Raw genomic sequence first — 13,724 nt, forward strand, 5'->3', positions numbered from 1 at the left:
GCTGTAAAGGTGTATACTGAAAAGAGGAAGAGCTTAATGCGCAAGTGTTCACTTGACAATGCCACTACATTAGACTACTTATACAATCCCCTCCCCGCCCCATACCCAACCGCGATGTCTTTTTGACGGATGGTCTTGGCTGAACCCCATTTTGCGAGCGATTAAGTAATGGCGCGCGCTTATCACATTTTGCGGACATTACAGTCTGAAAGAGAAACTAGGTTAATTCGAGTTAGTGATTTTTCTTGTTTCGTTTACAGCTATTTCAGTTATCGTTGTCAAACCTACGCGAGAAAATCGGATGGTGGTCTGGGTCTGGGTCTTAACTGGGTCTGGTTGGTTGTTGTGTGGGTGGGTGGTTTGGCAGGTTGGTTTATGGTGGGTGGGTGTGATGGCTGGTTGGTGGGTGGAGACATCCATCTATTTATACTCTAATCACCCTGAAACGATTATAAAATATTTTGTAACTAATCTTAATAAACACAAACACAGCATCAGGGGCGGGCATTTCGTTTATTGATGCAGGATACAGCGAGCGTTACATCATCATAAAGAAAATACAGCAGTGAATAAACAGAAGAATTAAAAAGCAAAGTTGAAAGAGATGCCTTCGAGTGGCTCTTGCATAACTTACAAATTCTTAAATAGCCTACTAGCCCCTTAGGGATTCACGCCTAAAATACTTCTACAGTTAACACAAACCATACATAGTGAACATACTCCAGTGTAATTAGCGAAACGTTACAAAATATATTTATTGATTCATATGATCTCGCGTTGGGTCATTCATTAAGACGTTGTCGTCTTTCTTTATTCTCGGAGAAGCAATTTATGTCATACTGAGAGCTCAGTTTGGATCAGACAAAATTTACGTACAATCAATGGTAAAATTCTCTATTTCAGTCTAGCGAGGATATTTGGTCACAAGAATGACGTCATGATCATCTAGCATGTGTACGCCTGATTTTTCAGTCTGAACGCATGCGCACCACTAACAAAACAAAAAGCAAATGAAACGAATAGCAACAGAGATTTAATTGATAATCAGCGCAAGTTCTAGCTAAAGGTAAAATTATGTAAATTGAAAGATCTCAGCTATACCTACACTGGTTTGAGACTGCAAATGGTTACTCTTCGTTCAGTAAAATATCAATTGTTTGTCTTTTCATTAGAGGTATTCTGGTCTTTCTTCATGTAAATATCCATTCGCAATCGGTAACTCAACTAACAACCCTACTGACGAGAGAATCATTACAAAACGAGTACATGACGATGCCTTTTTTTTAGGAAGAACATAATTCTTGTAGCAGAGCCTCTACAATTCTGTTAGCGGTTGCATGTAGCTTAAAAAGACAGACTAAACACATCTCTATGTGCGTGAGATCCGAAATCCTGAAAAAACATTTTGGTGGTAATTCTTTTAACAATTTGGACGAGATTATTTTGTATTACCAAGGTAACCTAGCTATTTATAAATGATATTCTAACGTCAAAAAATTCAGTCACAGCTTTCACAAATCTTCCGCATGACTGTTTTTTTTTTTTTTTTTTTTTTTTTTTTTTTGAGACCTAGCAATTTAATTAACTGTCCGTGCCGCCAATAGGTTTGGTGACTTCGTCACAAACAAGTGTGCCTCGGTTGTGACACTACTGCTTGACATCCGTGACTTTCATATTTATATTGAGGTATAATTATTGGTATTATTTACTGCTGACCAAACCTGTAATCCAGTACTTACTTATGTACTGCGAGAGGTTTGAATAAACATATTATTATTTTTGTCTTGGGCGTTCAAAAACGGCCTCAAAATCTCATTCTTTTCTTATTCAACTGCTCCGAGCTTAGCATTAACTTGCCATTGGAAAATCGAGTTTACGCCAAATTGTTCTCAGTTAAATTTTAGGAAACGTTACCAACAATTTTTCCTTTCGACGCCGTTAAATTTACAAACGTGCAAAACTCAATTGTCACAAATAAACTACAAAGTCGACGTGACGAGCTCGCTGGGGCGGGTCTCTCTGGACTGGGGTGTGGCCGTATCTGTATTTCCCAATCGATGAAATCGTGCCATCCAGCCAGCTCTCACTTTGTTCAACGTCCTTTTGTTTGCCACAAAAGCGAGGAAGATAAAGAACCCTGAAAGAAATGTTCATCCGAGTAAACACACTAGCAAAGTGGACAGTTTCATATGTTTCCTTACCTATTGTGGACAGATATTTTTTCATACATAAACAGGAAATAAAAATAACTAACTAACCAATTAACGAACTAAATAAATAAATAAATAAATAAATAAATGAACACATGAATGAATAAAGAAATAATTATTAGCCAATGAGGTAGCTGCATTGTATAATGGTCATTTTGCTGTATGGGACTTAGTTATGAAAGCTATAATTAATCACTATAATTAATCATTTGATGAGACGATGAAGTCTATTGTGTAATTTATAGTAGCAGTAGGTATGTAGGTCAAAACCAGCATCAGTAGAATGGTTTTCAATTGAGTGTAGCACTGAACAAAGTGGTTTTCAATTGAGTGTCGTAAACCCAAAACCAAAGTAATCACTCTGGCCAATTACAAAGGACACAGACAAGTCAACCAATCAAAACTCGAAGTAATTACATGTAGCTGACGCGAGGCGCGGGAAAACGTGTGCGAACAAGTCACGATTGTGGTTTTACTTCTAATTGGATGAAAAAGTGGCGCGAGTTTTGTAAGCCAATAGAGGTTTTATAGAACAGCCATGTTGCATTGCAGAAACAATAAAAATGTTTTGAATTAGAAAGAACATTTTTTCCCAAAGGAAAAAGAATCTATTGTTCCTGCCATGCGACCTGGCTGCCGAGCAAAACCTCTATTGGGTACAGTAGTAATGCAAAGCGAATTCCTTTGCGAAACTCAATGAAAATTAAACTACTCTATAGTTAAGATTGGTTTTGGTTTTACTTCTGATGATTGGATAACAAAGTGGCGCGAGTATCTTTTTTTAAGCTAATCGCACGATGTACAGAACAAAAGCAAACGAACATAAATTACTTTGCAAGCTCAAATGAAAGATGCTCTATCAGAGTTAGTATTATCTGAGTAGACTGATTTAAAAAATACAGTTTAATGCAGTAGACCTCTTTCACCACAATGCTAGAACTTACCTTGAAGACTGTTTAAAATGACGAAGAGATAAGCAAGAAATTCGACTTTCGTGAATGGTTCGATAAAGCCTAATATCCAGGTAAATCCCATTACTGATGACAGTTTGATGTACAGGATAGGCAGGCAGGTCTGGTTACTCTGATCTGTCACGCGGCGGGTGGTCTGTGTGAGGCAAGCAGAAATAACAGACAGAACGGTCCTGACATAGGAGGTTTTAGCTCAACGCAGTAAAAAAAATGTAAATTGATGTGGTCAAGAATTCTTTATAATCACTGCTAATACTAAGTTCAGTATTAATCGTTCCGAAATCACGTCACCACAGAACAAGCTATAGTTATTTGATAGTGAATGATTTGCCAAAGTTAGTATTGGTATGAATGACTTGAAACGAGTCAGTTTGCAAACGAAGAAATTGATCATTTTTTGCTAAATTTATCATTTGCGGCAAATTCAATAGAACTACTGTAAGAAGCTTTCTGAGCAAATTTAAGGGAAATTTCTTTACTTAGTTATGTATACAAAATTAGATCAAGCTCATTTGGCATTATTTACCTACAGCTGTGATTAACCTAACTTACATCTACTCACTTTCAGCGGCATTTAATAATAATAATAATAATAATAATAATAATAATAACAAAAACATTCTAATAGTACCTTTTGTACTTTCCAAATAGAAATCATCGTCAAAGTAAGAGCCCCGACGTTAAACAACAAAATCATAGCCACAGGAACACCAAGAACCAGTAGCAGTGCTCTCCCATTCGAAATCCAGCAGAATACTTCAGCTAGTGAGGGGGAAATTTGAAAAAAAATACTTAAAACATTGAATAAGTTCGGGAACAAATTCATGCGGCTGTTAACTGGTATACTTGGTCCCTGGTATACTTGGACTCCCAAATGAAAATGTCGGGAATGCTCTTCATCTCACCTAGGGGCATACAAATCAGGGATTCTGGTGTCACTTTGTTTGTTCATGACGAAACGCCACTATTTTTCGCTTTCAAAGTATCTCTAAGGGTGCAACCGAAGAAACAAGAATACTTAATAAACGCTCTTATTTCCGTTTTTAGGCTCGACTTCTGCCGTTCTCTCGAAAACGGTCTACTAGCGCGGTCTCCTTTCCTGAACAGAGGAAACCTATTCCGTTTTAAGTGATATCTTTTGGGGGCCTGAAATAAAGCTTATGCCCAGCTTGGTCTCCTTTAGGGTTTATTTCAAATTTTACGACTAGCATCCCCGACTTTTTCATACGGAGGTCTCTCTCTCCCCCCCCCCCCCCGGGTACTCCGCATCCCGAGTAGACTACACTTCATTTTTCACAACACAAGTTAACTGCCCAGGCTTGTATTTCAGCGGACGCGTTGTTCATCTTCACTTGTCTTCTATGATTTTAACCTGAACATTTTTATCATTAGCCTTTTTTTGGCATTCGGTTCGTTCTTGTTTTACGCTCTTAACCTTAATATTTTATAGAAGGACTGAAACACTACGCGCGCGCTCATTGGTCGATAGGTGTGAGCAACACGGAAAAGATGCATGCTATATGACTAAATCTTTTAACATCTCACTTGATCATATTTCAATCTATAATTCAACTCACCGTATCCAATGATGACAGTGTTTGTTTTATCGAGAGTTACACTAGTAATCACGATCACAGCTGGTGTGATCCAGGCAAAAATACTGTATTTTACTAACGTTTTTCTGTTGTCATCATGACGAGGTCGGGCTTTTCCTACATGTATTTGATGGAAAAAACAAAACACAAAAAAAGAATTAGCAAACAAGCTTGAGAATGTGGAGAATAATTGTCTTGCCATGCTTATTGACTATCTTCAGTCCTTTACTGTATAATTTAACCCTACCTTTTTATCCAAGATATAATTGAAGCATTTGTATGTTTCATCGCTGTTATTGCCCGTTTTAGAGAAGAGCATATAATTAGGGACCGTTCATTTTTTATAAGGTAGGGGGGGCTGGTGGGATTTGGGGGGGGGGCATGCGAAAAAAAATGGCTTTCGAGGGGGGGCCATCCCAAAAAAATAAGGGAAAAAGGGGGGGTCACGTGAAATATTTTAGTAAAACTTTAAAATGGCATAATGTTTGAATATCAAAAAAATTGCTATAGAATAAACATAGAAGGCAGGATACAAATTTATTACAAACTTTCCTTCTGCTTTAAAAAAACGTTTGGCGATAAAAAGCATTTGTAGCTACTGAAAAGAAGTATTTAACACTGTTATTTTCGAATGCAACTTTCACCGGCACTCATCTTCATCTCCGCTGTCGTCGAGTTCTTCGTCGCCGCTTGGGCTGCTATGGGAGTCTCTTTCACCAATGCTGCAAGAAGCAGCAATGCTTTCCGTCAGAGTGTACTCTTCAGGGTACATGAAGGTGTAAACATAATCTCTGACTTCCCGCTCAAGGTTGGTGGTGATTCTGCTTCTTGCAGCATTGGTGAAATAATTCCCTTCCAAGAGCTGGGCGATGTATGGCCCATCTCTTCTAAATATCGACGTGGCAACATCCTCAACTTTAAGACACTCTTCCGGGACGGCCGTTCTAGGAGGGTACACAAGGCATTGTGGAAGATCATTTCCTAGCGGGTTTCCAACACAGATTCCATAAACTCGTTGGACGTTGTTTTCAGTCCGCTTCCTCTTTCTTTCATTTGACTTTCTGCGGTTTTCTTTTTTCCTTCTCCTTTTGTTGATGTGCTGTTTGAGTATGCCTTTGAATATGCTGTTATAATTGCTCTTCTTATTTTCTAGTGCTTCCATGTCCTGCGTGACCTTCATCAACTTAGCTTCTGTACATTTGATCTGTTTTACATTAAAACTGTGGGCAAATTCTTCGCCCTGCTTTAAAGCAAGCCCATTGGACTGAAAGAGTGTGGAATCGTGTTCCTTTACAGCTTTCAATATGACATTCAACTTTTCCACCATTGCTCTGTGCTCTTTGATGGAGAAGTTCAGTTTTCTTCCATCACTGGGCTTCAACTGGTACCCTTGCATGGAAAACTCACCCGCCCTTTCTGAACAGCCATCCGCACCTAGAAAAATTGCTTCTTTTGCTTGTAAGATGTCAAACTGCCTGGATCGTCCAGCTGTAAACCTTTTCTTAAACGACTTGTCGCTTTCGCCATTATTGCGCATTTTGGAATGAGCCTCTTTCATGATGCTCATGTAGTAATGCGCTCTTTCCCCGATTGGATTAACAATATAAAGAAGAAAGAGTATGGAAGTGGCAGGCTGGTTTTATCTGACCCAGAGAGCGTTGCTCTATTTGCAGATAAGTTTATTCTCAAATCGAAGTTTGTGGTGGATTATCTTCAGCATCTTGAAGTGCTGGAATTTAAAAGGAAAAAGAGAGCAGAAGAAAAGGCAAAGTTAAGTAGGGAGGAGGATTATCCTTGGACTGAGTTGTGCGAAGGTCTAACCAAGCTTATAAAGCTACATGTTCCAGAACTAAACAAGTACTCAAACCACCACGGGCTGAAGCAGCATTTGAAAAGCAGCAAGAGTGAGAAAGTAAAGGCAATTGTAAGACATTCATGCTTACAGCAGAAGAGTCCTCTCAGAGCTGGCCAACCAACACTGAGAAATGCCAGGACGGATGAAAGTGACAATGATGAGTATGACAGTGATGCCATTGACTCTGGGGGAGGAGATGACTCAAGTGACGTCATTCTTGCATTCATCAATTCAGATGAGGAAGATGCCAATGAGAGGCCAAATGCCACACGCTCAGGGCGAGCCATAACTAGGAGATCCGAGATTGACTTCTCTTTCTTTTGATTTGTTTTTTAAACAACAGCTCCCTGTCGTATAGAGATTGTAAATATTGTCTTCATAGTGAGCACAATAACGTGAAGTAGGGGGATAATAGAGAAATATTAAAAAAGTTGAAATCTAAATATTGTTTGTTCAATTTTTTTTTGGGGGGGGGTCATCCCAAAAAATGACCGCTATAAGGGGGGGCCATGTGAAAAAATTGGTAGGCTGAGGGGGGGTCATGCGATTTTTAAATGGTGCTTCCCAAATCCCACCAGCCCCCACTCCCTCATAAAAAATGAACGGTCCCTTAGGTCCCCTTTTCGAAAGCAAAGCGAGATAATTTAATTTCATGCTTGACACATGCCCTCCTGCACTGAATTGTGCTTTGCACAGGATAGATCTGGAAGTCAATGATTAAGGGTGATCACCTCATTAGAAATCTACGCTACTGTACTACTGGGACGATATAAAATCAGTTACCTTTTGCTCCAAATGTCTTTTCAACATCGAAAGCCATCACGCCCATCCAGCAGAATGAAGACAGCAAAAAGTAATGAAGCAGGACTGATACCGCCATGCAAAGATTTGGTTTGTCCGTCTGACCGGTCAATAAGAAGAAGATATGATACAAAAGCATTGCACATGATAGACTCATGAGGTTCTCTCCAGGTAATGTTCTGAGTTCCGGCAGAGCAATGTAGATACCCAGGAGGGAAATCAAAGACATCATGGAGATGGTGCAGCCCGTGTATGTTAATATCTGAAGTGGTGTTATCTCCATGGAAACAAGCGTCTCGGTTTCAGTGTAATTGCGTTTGAAGTCTGCGCAAAGGAGCAGTGCCGAGCCATTGATGGCGTACCTTTCCTTTTTGTATATTCTTTTGTGTAAAGGAATCCAAATCGAGCCGTTAGACAGAATAGTTACCGCACTGATGTTCATCTTGACATAGGAACAATTGATGAAAGTTCCATCTGGAAAACCCTTAATAGATGGTCCGTTTATTGAGCCTCTAGTGTTTATGTTAGGCCTTTCGGGGACTGACATGGGTACATGAATTTGTACGCATTCCTCCTTGAAGGGGTCAAATACGGAACCCCCAGCGCACACTTTGTTCCTTACAACGCTCTTCCTTTCTCCCACTTCCACCGAATGAGAAGAGGACGAAAAATCAAACAAGATATTCAAAGACGGGGGTGTAGGGCGTCCAATGTGGCCAAACTCTCCGCATATACATGAATACTGGCTTATGTCCTTTCCTTTGCAAATATCGCAATGCGGGTTCTTTGGTTGGAAGTCTGGACAGACTGGAAAGGAGTAAAATGAACACAAATCTCTTAGCAGTGGTTCCTCATCAACAAGTTCTGAATCTGGACAATTTTCCTTTACGGCTAGACACACTTTTTCACTATGACCGCGGGGTGGCTCAAAATCCCATTGACAATTCGTCATTATGAACGCCAGCATCAGCGATCTGTTTGTTGGAATGTCATTAGAATTGTAACCTTCGCACGAGGCAGAAAAAATCCAATACGTCAGGTTCCTGGCTTGATTACAACTGGTGCAGAATACATTCTTGTATGTTGTCCTGTTTTGCAAGTCTGACAAAGGCAGCATTCCAAAGAAGTCAGCTTTAGGAGATGTACACAAAGATTCCAGATTCTTGTCGGTGTTGTGTTGTGGACAGCTACTTACCATGACATAACCATAGTTATCTGTAATGAGCGGCAGCTGGTTATAACTGCAGGTTACGCAGGTTAATTTAGGAACCCAAGGCTTGCCGGCTGTTTTGGCAGCGCTACACCTTCGGAAAACAATAGCAACAGTTGTCGTTAGTTACGAAATCATAAAAAAGTCAAAGCATTAGGTAAGTAAGAAAATCCGACTTGTTCCGCGTAGCGTAGCTTAAAGAGAGCGCGTCATCACTGCTTAGCAGTCTCGGTGGAAAAAACTTCAATCAACTGTTAGATAAGTCATTTGTAAAAAGACAGGTGCTACCAAACTATTTCAGAAGGAAAAGGAAACAAACAGTGGTTACAAACATTTCAAATGGAAAACGCATGGTCTAAAAATCTTGACTGTACTAACTTGACGTTTCGTATATATGTTACAACATACATCTTCAGAAGGACTATAAAACGATTAAGCGAGCTACCGGAACGATGATCCTGCTGGTATACGTTGGATCAATAGTGATCTAATCGGCTTCACATATAAAATGAAGAATACAAAAGCAGAAACCGATACAACGTAGGATTATTTTTGAAGGTGTGCTATATTTCGGTTGGCCAAACCAGCCTTCTTCAGGTACAATGAGAATTTTACATAGGGACGTGATTTTATGTAGCAAATTTTCGTAATACTGGAAATACGTAAAACTAATTGACAGTGTAAATTAAAGATAAGCACACAGTAAAATAAAATAATAAAAGAACATAATAGAAGGAAACAATTAATATGTTTCTTCACGGATGTTCAGACCATCGGGATCAATTGTTCTGCCTTTTTAAATTAAAAAAGCTTCCCTGGCCTTAAGGATAGAGTCTCTTCTTCAGAAGCTACGGTTATAACTGTCTAACAAAAAGTTATAAATTTAAAAATAAAGCGAGGCACCGGTGTCAAGCTAAAAATTATTGATAAAATTGATACTTCCGATAGTAGATACTTCCGGTAGAGATTAATAAAGAAACAGCTTCTCATCACTTCCAATGTTTTCTTTAAGTGAGGGTTTTAAGTCACTGATCAGTAGCCTTTTTTTAATTTTACAATGCAAGTCTGACTTTCCAGTAGCGAGGATTTCAAAATGGTCCCATTTGATGTAATGCATCAAACACGAGAGACAGTGTTTCATCGGGATATCCAAACACCGAAAAGAGAGTTGAAAATACGACGCGCAGCGGAGTATTTTTGACGAAATTCGAGGTGTTTGGATGGCCAATAAACCACTGTCTCGAGTGTTTGATATATATGCTCAATCGAAACAAAAACTAAGGAGTAAACGGAGAAGTAACATCGTCAAAATCTATGCTAATTAAGACCGGGTATCCAAACCTCCTTCACTGTTGTGATTTTCTTTGTTTTAACTTAATGAATTATTAATCCATTTGAGAAGTTTCTTTTCTTTTCCTTCTGAAATTGAAATGGCCAAAGAACAAGAATATTTATGATATCCAAACTATATTGAAGTTATATCACTATCGGAAAGATAATCATTTTTACCCACTAACCTTAAGAAGTAGTCAAAACAGCAGTCACCAAGCTCAACACATAACTTATCGCAGTAACACGCCTTGCGGTCCATTCTTTCCTGGTCTTCATTCTGTAAAGGGCATACTGTCTCACACGAGTATTTAAACAAATGACATTTAATATCTTGCACATCAAAACGCGCGTGACTCATGTTCAGTCTTCTAAGAAGGTCAATTGTGCTGATATTCTTGTCGTAGTAATGGACAACCAAATCTTCAACTGTAAGGAATATACAATGCATCACAATTTAAAATACAGCAATAGCTGCCTAATTTCTCGCGCGCTGATTGGCTCATTTTTATCATCAATAAGAGTACAGACGGATAAAATTTTAATTTATCCAAGCTTTCAAGTTCAACTTTCAGCTGCCAAATTGTCAACTTGTTAACCAATGAGATTTTATGGACTTTTTTAAGTAGCCAATCAAAGAGCGAGAAAAGCTATTGACAATGTTCGCGTCATTTTGAATAAAATTCACTTATCTTTATTTACGGCAAGTTTACGCGTCTTTTCCCCTCATTTATTCCCGGCATTTGACCATTTTGGGGTCTTGTTATTGTAAAAAACAAATTGACATCAGTTTTTTTATGTGTCTGTCCTCTTATTGGTGATAAATCTCGTCATAACATTGTCAAAGTTTACTGTAGAACCACTCGCCTGCGGTTCGTGGTTCCACAACCACTTTGACAATGTTATGACGCAATTTATCATCAATAAGAGGACAGACGTATAAAAAACTGACGTCAATTTGTTCAATTGAGAACAGGCATATCTAATTCCGCCTTCACTATTAGATATTCCGTTTTAGGCTCCGCCCATACTACGCTGGAGAAATTTGAAGACGCAGCTTTATTTCTAGGGTTAGGCCTACCGTCCACACTAGCTAATCCGCCACGAAAAGGTCTCGAACAAGATCTTCAGTCAAACCGGAGGAAATTGAAAACGCCGGCTTAGCGTTTTAGTGCGGACGGAAAACGGTTTGAAAGTGGAGCATTTTGAAAACGATGACGTCACTATAATCATGTGAGTTCCCTGACCGAGTTTTCCTCCAAACATTTGTCGGGGTGGGGGGGTTAATTAAACACCCACATGCGTAACTTCAAGGACATTTTTCAAGCAATGATAATTACACTGAGAGGAATTCGTCTCAATTAAAATGTTTCACCAAAGGTTAGCAATATGGCATGATCGGGACATATCAAGTGGTGATAATGTCGGGATATCTGAAACAGCTCCATCTTGAATAATCTGATAGTTTAGAAATGTCAGAAAGACACAAAAATGTCTCAAAACTAATAAAAATCAATTTAAACAAACTATAACAAAAACAATAGCAACAACAGAAAACAGCTTAGGTCACCGGGAGCCTCCCTTCCCCCCCCCCCCCCCCTCCACCCACCCTCCCTCTTCCGTCGGAATAGGCTGAACAATAATCAATTCAGACAGTGTGTTGTATGGAGAACTTTTCTGTGTGAGATGAACTGTGTGTCCATAATAAAATGCTAAGAAAATAAATATTCACTTGGAACCTTGTTATACATTCGGCCCAAAATTTCAAAGTAATATTTCATTAATTTACTTTTTAAAACAAAGGAAGGTATTTGTATGTGGGCTGTCATGTGTAATTGTTATTTTAATTGTTATTTTATTTTATCAATTTTCACGACAGGAGCATCAAATTGTTCTAGATTGGAACAATTCGAGTTTTACGTTATGAATGATTAATGACGCGAAAAATGTCAATGTAACTACCCGGACTCCCATGCATTTGTGTGGATATTGGTCGCCTCAGCAATCCATTCCAGCAAGAAACATGACTGATATGCATCAAGTCAACGTAAAAATTTACATATGGTCTACTCCTTCTGCACTATCCCTATTTTTCTCGTCACTTTTTCATTTATTTACATATCGCCTTCGTGCAAGTATTTCAGTAGAATAAGTACACTTGGGAGAGGATTTTTCAGTTTTGATAATATCATTTTCGTAGTCGACCATTTGCAAACATGTTTCAATACGTTTCCAAATTACCTACACATTCTGATGTTCAAATGGAACCATTTTCGTTCGAAGTGAATGGCAACATTTTCCTTAAAGAAATCCGCGATAATCCTAGCTTCAGTTGTAGCTTGTATACTGATGCAGAATAACTGATTCAAAAAACCCAACGATACCATGACTACATACAGCTAAAGAAAGACTCCTAAGCAAGGAAAATAAAATGCCTATTCCTCTGTTTACCAGTACACGAGGAAAGAATCATACTCAATATAAAGAAACACACTGAGCTTTAAAACTTACTTGTGCCTGCTGACTCCATGTAATCAGTAAGAAGGAGAAACAAGGCAACGAAGGCCAACTTCATTTTATACGTGTATGTATTGGAGTTCTGAAAACAGAAAAAACTTAATGCATTCATATATAGATTGACATGTTATCTTATTAACCCGGTGATAACGGGCCCATTGGTCAATTGTCATGCAATACCATATGGTGGTATAATTGGTAAGCTTTTAGCTAGGAGAATACATGATAAGCAGCTCACGTACCATTTTGTTGTTGTTGTTGTTGTTGTTGTTGTTAGGAACGTGGGAAGGGATGGATATAACTGACCTGCATCTAAAACGCGTTTTTGTTGGATGATATTTCTAAAACGCGCCACCAATTCCTCTAATAATGGCTATTTTCTGCTAAACGTCGCGTGACATGTCACGTGACCTGTCAGAAACACCAATTCTACTTTAAAATGTTTAGGTTCCATTGTCATTTATGCACGTGTCTTTAGAAATATAGCTATTAAGCCATTTTTACATGTCAAAGTCTTTGACCATGAAAGTACTTGCATTGAGAAACTGAAAGCCAAACTTTGGCGTAGAGATCAGATAAACAAACATATGTTTGCCAACTTAACTTAACATCACAATAGTGAATTTTATTCACTGACAATTGCAACAAAGAATAAAGTAAAATAAAATTGAATAAATACAGTAGAAAAATTTAAAGACTGAGTGATGTAGGCCATGATAATGATACATCTTTATTTTCAGTATAAGAATATATTTTGTAAGAATATCGAGCCGAGGCTGAAATTTGCGAAATTTTAAGAATAATTTAAGAATAAGCTCGAGGCTGAGATTTTGAAAACGCTATAATTTCGTGCGTTGAAAATTTGTAAATGCAATACAATCATAGGTTTTTAACGAAACCGCGTAAAATTCTTCCTCTAAACGGCAAAACTAGCCAAAAAACAACAGTAACAGCACAAGCCGTTTGCTCGATGCTAACAACATTTCTGCAAGAAGTTATGTACATCATAACGAGCAGGCTGGCTCCAAATTAATTACTTCGACTCCATCAAAGTCAATAAAACCGAAATGTCATACGCCATAATCAAAAAATATTCACAAGAATGTTTTCAGACTAAACTCGACAGAGAAATAAGAATATTCAGCTTGGGCCGGAAAAACAATATTCTTATATATAAAATGAAAAAGAGTGTAGAATCAACGGAAAAATCCCAAAAATATTAACATTTACGGGCAG

The 13,724-nt window shown here is 38.4% G+C and overlaps 1 protein-coding gene across 1 annotated transcript; it reads right to left on the bottom strand.

Moving 5' to 3' along the window:
* Window positions 1-494: 494 nt before the first annotated feature.
* On the bottom strand, window positions 495-12,582 carry LOC110045982 (putative G protein-coupled receptor Mth-like 12). Its single transcript, XM_020751646.2, has 7 exons — window positions 12,483-12,582; window positions 10,160-10,400; window positions 7,415-8,736; window positions 4,759-4,893; window positions 3,813-3,943; window positions 3,155-3,317; window positions 495-2,137 (listed from the first exon to the last, which is right to left on the bottom strand). Exons 1-7 carry the CDS (start codon window positions 12,544-12,546, stop codon window positions 1,980-1,982), a joined length of 2,214 nt encoding a protein of 737 aa, XP_020607305.2. The 5' UTR covers window positions 12,547-12,582; the 3' UTR covers window positions 495-1,979.
* Window positions 12,583-13,724: the final 1,142 nt, after the last annotated feature.

The sequence above is a fragment of the Orbicella faveolata genome, unplaced genomic scaffold (genome assembly GCF_042242905.1).
Source record: "Orbicella faveolata isolate gen_17 unplaced genomic scaffold, um_ofav_v1 contig_12, whole genome shotgun sequence".
In the NCBI taxonomy this organism is placed as follows: Eukaryota; Metazoa; Cnidaria; class Anthozoa; order Scleractinia; family Merulinidae; genus Orbicella; species Orbicella faveolata.

Coding starts and splice junctions, on each gene's coding strand:
- LOC110045982 (XM_020751646.2), bottom strand. CDS start 12,546: ATGAAGTTGGCCTTCGTTGCCTTGTTTCTCCTTCTTACTGATTACATG. Junction 3,944..4,758: donor CACTGTCATCATTGGATACG/GTGAGTTGAATT, acceptor CCCCCTCACTAG/CTGAAGTATTCTGCTGGATT. Junction 3,318..3,812: donor CTATTTGGAAAGTACAAAAG/GTACTATTAGAA, acceptor TGCCTCACACAG/ACCACCCGCCGCGTGACAGA.